This window comes from Fukomys damarensis, unplaced genomic scaffold (genome assembly GCF_012274545.1).
Source record: "Fukomys damarensis isolate Sample0158 unplaced genomic scaffold, DMR_v1.0_HiC HiC_scaffold_15, whole genome shotgun sequence".
Lineage (NCBI taxonomy): Eukaryota > Metazoa > Chordata > Mammalia > Rodentia > Bathyergidae > Fukomys > Fukomys damarensis.
In genome coordinates this window covers 40,713,687-40,722,264 of record NW_022900927.1, presented here as the reverse complement: position 1 = coordinate 40,722,264, position 8,578 = coordinate 40,713,687, and the positions used below count along the sequence as shown (strand labels likewise).

Below are 8,578 nucleotides of genomic sequence, written 5' to 3'. Positions count from 1 at the left end.
CCTGCCTCGCGCACAAGGTTCCAAGTTTGATCCCTGGTACAAAAAAAAAAAAGTCTGGAGATACAGCTCATTGCTAAGGCTCTGTCTTTAATCCCTAGTACCAAAATAAAGAGAAAGAAAAACAATTTTTATGAAAATCACAGTTCTTTTAAAATGTCAAAAAGTATATTAAAAAAAAATATGCATTAACTCAACACATACTGGCAGCCACTGCTAACATTATTTGTTTAATTCTCGTTTACATACTTTTCAAAAAAGAAGTTAGGATTACTGCAGTAGTCACTTGAGCGCAGGACACAGCTGATTTCCAAAGTTGGGAACATGGGTGCTGGCTGGCCAGTCAACGATACCTGTGTTTTTTAGTTCTCTTCACCCAGTGATCCATTTTACCTAGCTACAAAATGAGAAGAATAAAAATGTGAGCTGTTCACATCTCCCACTTAGTAGCCATGCAAAGGTTAATGACATATGTCCAGTAAAACTCTCAGAAAGCAGAAGCACCTCTGTTAACTGCTGTTTGCTGTGGCTCAGCTGGACACACTGCATGGAAATCATCCATTAATTAAGAACCTTGCTCTTAGATCCCTTTCTCTTGCCAGAATGCATTTTTCTAATTCTGTTTACAGCCTAGGGTTGCAGATCAGAAGTGAAAACCTGACAACACATTTCTTAGACAATCAAGAAGGCTTTAGGCCAGCCCACGGTTCTTAGAAGGGTCCCCAAAAGCTGGAGCATCAGCACTCTGTTACCAGCTCAGAAACATTTCATAGTCTAAATACCATGGCCAGATTTCCATTAGCATTGATATATTTAGGAATCACGAGCCTACCCATACACATGGTGCAACATTTTCATTTTCACACTCTTCCTGTAAACAGGATGAAAACAGCTGATGCACGTGAATCACTGCGGCACTCGGCTGTTTTACCTTTCTGTTTATGTGTTAGGAATTTTAAGAAAAGTGTGGTGAGGGGCCGGGGATTTAGCTCAGTGGTTCGGTTGCCTGCCTTGCAAGCTCAAGGACCTGAGTTCAATCCCCGGTACCAAAAAAAGAAAAGAAAGACAGAAAAGTGTGGTGAGATAGATTGCTGGAATTTTGACTTGCTTTTATGTTTCCCGGTTTGGTTATGTTTAGAAACCTTCAGATTCCATAGAATTTGCCCCTGGCAAGAGTATGGGCAACAGGGGCTCTGCATCCCTAGAAGACACTCATGTGCATGGTCCACACCCTGCGGCAGAAGAGGTTTCAGGAAATGCTACAGCAAACTGCTTTGTTTCTTCTGAGTGTGAAAATCCTTCAAGAAACACAGATACTGAAAAGCCTTCAAAAGGAAATGAAAGCACCAAAGAAGCATCTTTGCTGCAGTATCTTTATGTGCAGTCTCCAGCTGGTAAGAGGTGTCTTCATGGCTTTACAGCAATTATTAGTCACCTTCTCATCATTGGAATAAAATGCTAACACCTGAAACTCTAAAGGAAGAGAAGTTTATTTTGGCTTATAGCTTCCAATGGGTTCAGTCCATAGAAGGCTCTCTCCAAGGCAGAAACAGCATGGTAGAAAGGCATGGCAAAAGAAAACTGTTCAACCTGTGGCAGCCAGGAAGTGGAGAGAGAAGAGCCACAAGAGATACATCCCCCAGGGGCATACCCCTAGTGACCCACTTTCTCCAGTGGGCCCCGCCTCCTAACAGAATATTCAACTGTGAACTCATCAGTGGTTTAACCACAAATGGATATATCATACCCGTGACCTAATCACCTTCTAAACGCCCCACCTTTGAACACATGAGACTTTTTATCCAAACCATAAGAAGTCCCTTATAGGATATATAGGTCTTAAAGTAGATTTTTAGTTTTGTCTGTATCACTGACCAAAGAAAGGAGTTCATTCATACATTGCTGTCTGTTGCTTCTGAGTCATTTTACACTTAGCCATCTTGTTTTCTCTGTATAAAAATAGAGCTGCTCTTTTTTTACCTACTGAAGAAATAATGGGAAAATTTGAGCAGATGACTTTTTTAAAAAATATATTAGGGCCAGGGATTTAGCACAGTGGTTCTGCCACCTGCCTCACAAGTGCAACATATATATATATATATATGTTTATTTGATGGGAAAGCACAGCAATTTTTTTAGTGGTTTTTTTTTTTTTTTTGTAATTCAACTGGATCTGGCATTAGTTCAGAGTATTAGTAGGAACCTGTTCACCATTATGTGCAGTCAGCATTCTTGAGTGTGCTGAAGTGGAGGAAGTATTGAGTATATCATCATGATCTGGAGTGAAAGGGCTTGACGTTTAAGCCACTTATTATCTATATGAACTTAAGATGCCCATGCAGCCGTCCTCATTGGTACAGTGGCAACAGTGACAGCACCTGAATACTGAATTAGATTTAATATTGAGTCTAAGGGACATAAAATGTCTGGCACTTAGTAAACAGTAAATGCTGTTATTATTTCATATTAAAACATAGTTACAGTAGAAACCTAATTTATAAGATATTTTCTATAAAGCTGCTCTTGATGTGAAGTTGCTTAAATTGATTCTCGGGGTTTTTTTGTTGGTTTAAGCCTCATCTTTCAGAACAAATTCAGTAAGTATCTGTTACTATTCACTTATCATTTCTTAAGCCCTGAGTGCTTATTGTGAGCACGGTATTCAGTGTTGGGATTACTTTGAGCAAAACCAGACTCAGCTACTGCTCAATGAAAATTAAAGCCCAGCAGAGATTTTACTTTTTCTAAGCCATGGACTCTTAGACTGGAGAATCCTGTGGGTTCCTCTTCACAGTGTTCATAAGTACAGAGAATTGAAAACATAGGATTACTAAGAACCAATGATATTGAAGAACAAGTACAAAAATAATTTTTGAAATTGTTTATAGTAATGAAAAGATCTGGCAACAAGTCTAAAATTGCCATCATTTCAAGGTTGCACCATCAAATAGTGTAGAAATCTGCAATAGCTAGAAAATAATGTGAACATATTTCACTTTTTACTCATGACAAAATCAAAATACTATTAATACTGCTATGATTTGTTGCTCTGGTAATCTTTGAGGAAATATAAATTTTTAGGTAGAAGTTCATACATAATAATAAAAATAATTTTTCCCTTCCAAGTTTGACTTTCCTCCTCATTTTGGGTGCGGGGAAACTTACTGTGAGAAGCCTCCCTGGGCATCTCCCACATGATTATGCTGGTAAATGTGGCAGTGATCTCTGCCACTGATGTGAAAGAACCATCCACGTGAGCTAAAGAGCACAGACAGGGGGTTTAACCTGATCAAGTGGGGCAAGGTTCCATCATGCATTGATCTGGATGTGAACCTGAACGGACTCTGCTATATTGATTTTCTTTGTTCTTGTTTCAGGATTAAATGGCTTCCATGCACTCCTCTCTGGCAGTCAAACCCCCCACTCTGTGGGACCACCCTCAGGTCAGCTGCCATCCTTCAGTGTTCCTTGCATGGTCTTACCGTCTCCGACTATGGGCCCTTTTCCTGTTGTCTATTCTCCGGCAATGCCCGTGCCGATTTCTTCTGCTCCTGGCACTCTCCCAAACACAGGACCTGTGAATTTCAGCTTGCCTGGCCTTGGATCTGCAGCTCATCTTCTCATCAGCCCTGCAGCCATGATTAATCCAAAGTCATCCACGCTGCCTTCTGCAGACCCTCAGTTTCAGGGGCAGCCCTCACTGCACCTGAGTCCTGTGATGGCAAGGTCACACAACGTCATCCAACCTGAGTCCCCTGTTTACATAGGACATCCAGCCTCAGTCGTAAAATTACAACAGGTAAGGCCTGCAGGCTCCACTGCTGCATGTAACCAGTTCTCACTGTAGTAGCATGGCTGTAGGATAGAGGCATTAGGGCAATCACTACCCGGCTTCCATTGTGGACCCGGGAGTTACCTGTTTCTTTTACAAAGCACTGGAGTAATAAGGTGAGCAACCCTGTGCTTCATAGATTTTATTTCTAAAAGCAACCTATATTAGGCATTTAAATGAAGGTAGATTTGGGGGGAGTGCTGCCTATTTAGATGTTTTCAGTGATCTCCATGCTTTCGTTTCATTAGGTAGTTTAAGGGCTGGGGATGTAGCTCAGCAGCACAGTGCCTGCCTGGCAAACACAAGGTCTTGAGTTCAATGCCCAGCACCAAAAAAAAAATCCATCTTTAGGTCATTTAAGGAAACCATAGTAAATTTTAACTACATAGGATAGAATGAAGGGAAATAAGTCTTGATACTAACTCCAATTTTTAGCCTCTTTCTTAAAATGTGATGTCTAGGAGGAAATTATATACATATTTATTAACAATATACATATATAAAAATGCACATATAGAAGTATAAATGAATCTATTTGTCCCTCAAACTCAGTATTTACTTAATTCCTATAATACAAAAGGCATTATTTAGAGTAATTAGTTACTATTCCAGAAAAAATTATTTTGGACAAGTTATTCATAGGCTCATAAATATGCCAAGTATTGAAGAAATCATGCAAGGTTTGAAACAAGATGGTTATAGCATAACATATACTTTTTAGCACTACTGTGGAATCAAACATACTAGGAAAGAGCTCTACTACCAAACTACATCCCCAGCCCCAACACATGCTTTTTCCCATGAGTTACGAGCCAGAGAGTGATGCAGGCACTGAAGATATAGCAGGATAATGACCCCTGCCATTTGAAGACACACTAAGGGGAGAAATTTAGCATGAGAGGATAAATAGTAGTAAGTAAACATAAAGAGCACATATGTGCAATTACTATTTGTTTCATGTGCTCTAAAGTATTTTACAAAGATCATCTTTTTTAATTCTTAAATCCCTTGATGTTGCTACTTCTGTCATCCCCACTGCACTGATAAAATAGCTAAGAGATAATTGGATTAAATAATTTTCCCAAGTTTACACAGATGGGAGAGCCAGACCCTGGCCATGTCTGTAACCTCTTCGGTGGGTGGGCTTTCCCCTCTTACAATAAGCAAGAAATTAATTTCCAGTTAGGGCAAGGATTGTGAAGAAGGTAAAAGGGACAGATGGGATGGGAAAACAGTCAGGAGGAGGGGAGACCTGCACAGGAATCACAAAGACACAAGTCAAGAAAGTGCTTCTAGTTCAGAGACAGAAGAGTTTAACTTTGCTTCTGATTTTGCTCTTTTGATCAGTCACCTGTTCCAGTGACACCAAAGAGTATGCGACGCACACACCGTGAGACATTTTTCAAGACACCTGGCAGCCTTGGAGACCCTGTCCTTAGGAGTAGAGAAAGGAATCAATCACGAAATACCAGCTCAGCCCAGAGGAGACTAGAAATCCCCAGCAGCGGGCCAGACTAAACTGATGCTTTGGCAGGTGGAGTGGGATCAGGCCACCTAAATTTCCCTGTGTCACGGGCGATGTCCTCAGTGGAACATAACCATGAGTCCTCAGCTCGTGTCCTTGCTCTCTTTCATTCACTGGTTCTGTTATCTCCCCAGCGTCGTGGATCATCTATGTTCCTGAAAGTCGTTATTACTAATTGTGCATGTGATGCCAGCTAGTGCAGGCTCTGCATGGTGTGTCACACTGAAAGCACTGACTGACTAATGTGGTTTTGATTCAAGAATCATCTGATTCCTGGACATAGATCTGAACAGGCTTCTGGAGCCTTGTGGTTTTCCTGAAGGGGGGCTGTCTAGCACTTAACCAGGGTAAGCACTCTTGATATGTATTTCCACTTGCCCTGAGTAAATCTGTGGTGAGAGAACTTTCTTTCTGCAGTTTAAAAAAAGCTACTGCTTCTTTAGGCTTCATCAGGAAGCCACCTTCAGTTATGAATCCTATGGTATTATTTATTTTGTTCCTAAAATGGGATTTAGTGCAAAGAGTTTACAACTACAGCCTGACACATACTTTTCAGGGTATGACGACTTGAATGTTTGTACTTTTTCCTCTAATTTGCCCTGCACTTACTCTATAAATGTATATATATGACAAGCACCGAGGCCAAAATAACCGAATGACACCTGGCTACGACTGAACTGTGCTAACCCGATCCAGTCATGAGAACTAAGGTGAAGTCTAGGCACCTAATGGCTGCTTCTCAAGTAACGTGAGAACAGTGAGGTTTTACTATTTGTAAAAATTCCACTGTGTTCAGTTTCTTCCATTACATGCCCTATGGTGTTTTGTTTTGTTGTTTTGTTTAAGTGTTAATTGTAGAGCACCAGGTATGGATGCCTTTTAACAATCATTTGTAAAAAATGAATCAAGATGGTAAAAAGTAATTACCTGGAAAACCAGAGCCTAGGTGAGACTCTGATTGAAATACTGAACAGTGATGGTATAGAAACAGATGTAGGTCAATAAGTAATTCTTCTGGGCTTCTTTTTTAAACTTGTTTTATTCTTAATTTCTTTCTACCCTTGAGAAGGGTAGAAGGAAAAATGGGCACATGATGTTCCATTGCCAAGAAAATGCAAACCACAGTTAGATGGCATTCCCGCAGAGTAACGGTGAGTGCAGAGGTTCGTTGTTCTAGCACAAATACAATTCTGGAAACTGTTATGCAATACCCCTTTATAAAGTACATTATTTTAGGGGTTCATTAAGGAACCAAATTACTTCATTGTAGTCTAGATTTATTGATATTTACTTCACTCTTACTTTCTTCAAATGGAATCCTTCGTTCCTTCTCTACTTCCTTTTCTTCTCTCCCTTTCTTTGTTCTCTTCTCCTTGTTAAACTTTTAGCTTAGATTTAGAATCTTAGCATAGAGCTATTTTGGGGGGGAGCCAATAAAATGTTATATGAAAAAATAAAAATATTAATTTAAGGGACTCTGGGAGTCTGAGTAAAGTAGCTTTATATTAACTACAGGATACTGTTAGCCTTATTACCCCCACAAGATTTTTGAAAACTTGAGGTAGGTAGCCAGATTAAATAAATCTGCTACTTATATCAAATTTTTATCAACACTAAACTTTTAAAGTTTACAAGATGGTATTTTTCCCCCTTTTTACAGTCTTCTTTGAAGTTAGATTAAGAATGTAGCTCCAGCCATCCACAATTGCATAGTAATGATTACTCTGAACTAATACTGAGGGTTCCTTATGAAAATACAGCTTTTTCAAGTAGATTACAGGATATGCAGCATATAAATCTGAGCAGGGTACCGACATTTTAAATCTATCATGCTCTAAAACTTCCACAAAATGTCTTCACTGAAAGGCCCATGTTTAGATGGAAGCAAATTGTTTTTTTTCCCCTCACTGTTTCCGGATGCTCTCTCCTTCATTTATCTTGTTTGCTGTCTTTTTTTTTAGCTCTGATATGACCATCTTAAGCTCAGAGAATTCATGGTTCTTGAGAGGTATTAAGAAATAATCCCCAAATAATAATGTGACAACTTTGTGACCACACTTAGCAATAGAAAAAACTAAGAAAGATTCTTTTGTTTTCAATACCAATTTTTTAATGTGGCTTTCAGTTACGTAAAAATAATCAGTGGTGGTTTCTGTCAGGAAAATGATTCTCTTACAGAACAACTGATGATAGTGAAGCTGCTAAGCTCGATTTGGAGATTTTGGGGTAGGGAAGAAGCATTGGCAATCTTGAGTCTATCATTGCTTAATTTAGTAAAAGAGAACCGTAATTGTTGGTGATCCTGCTAAGGAAATGCAGCTGAGTCAGCACTGAGGATGTGTGTGCCCTACACTGTCCAGGGTTTGTGAAACCCTTTTCGTTCTGGTACAAGAGTTGGGGGTATAACTTTTATACTTGAATCTACCTACCAAGTTTACATTCTTCAATTCCTTTTTGTAAGGTGCTATTTCTGTATTTAAATAACTTTTTTAATGTAAAGCTGCTTTCTGCTTATACTATTGCACTGCTAGCTTTATGTAGGAATTAATTTTATTGCTGCTTACTGCTCTTGTTTTTGTATTATTTAGCTCTACCCTTATTTCTAATAGCTATACTGTTTTTAGCTATCTACTTGTATCTTTGCTACTTGACATGTAAACCAGCTTTTTTTCTTTTAGAAAAATATTAAGCTTTATAAAATAGTAATAAAAAATAACATGTAATAGAACATGTTAGTCGTATTTCTTGATGGGCTTTCTTTACATAACCATCTTCAGTGAAATCATTAACAGCTGCAGCACAGCCAACCTGACCTTCAAAAAGCCAAGTTGCATCTTTGCTGAGACCTCCCAGGAGTTTCCAAATGCCAGAAATTACTGCATCACAGTTCCACAAGAGCTTGGGAAGAATGAAGGAATTGGCTAGGCTTTTGTTTTCTTACTGCATTCACGCTGCTGTCAGTCTGGAGCTTCCAGGGGAAGCTGAGGCCTACTCAGTACAAGAATCACAGAAGCATACAGAACACCTCCAACCTTTTTTGTAGTGTCCACGAGTGCTTCTCCATTTATCAAATGCTTACCTTAATGCCAAATTTTATTAACCAGACTTAATATGATTTCCCCTGGCTTGTTACATGTCCAGAGTCATCCATGTCACACTGTTGTCAGTTCCCCCTGCCAGATTGTGAGGTGAGACTGGCAGATATTGAAGCTGGTTCACATGGA

The 8,578-nt window shown here is 39.4% G+C and overlaps 1 protein-coding gene across 7 annotated transcripts in view; it reads left to right on the top strand.

The window, feature by feature from the left end:
• The window catches only part of E2f7 (E2F transcription factor 7), a 39,664-nt gene extending 31,884 nt beyond the window's left edge, over positions 1-7,780 (top strand). For 5 of the 7 annotated variants that reach the window (XM_010639530.2, XM_010639528.2, XM_010639527.2 and 2 more), the window contains 3 exons: positions 1,136-1,391; positions 3,375-3,796; positions 5,177-7,780. In XM_010639530.2, coding sequence (XP_010637832.1) covers positions 1,136-1,391; positions 3,375-3,796; positions 5,177-5,347 — 849 coding nt within the window. In that variant the 3' untranslated portion in view covers positions 5,348-7,780. Of the gene's footprint in view, positions 1-1,135; positions 1,392-3,374; positions 3,797-5,176 lie in introns of those variants that run through there. The other 2 variants (XM_010639529.2, XM_010639531.1) reach the window with 2 other exon arrangements.
• The last annotated feature ends 798 nt before the right edge of the window (positions 7,781-8,578 follow it).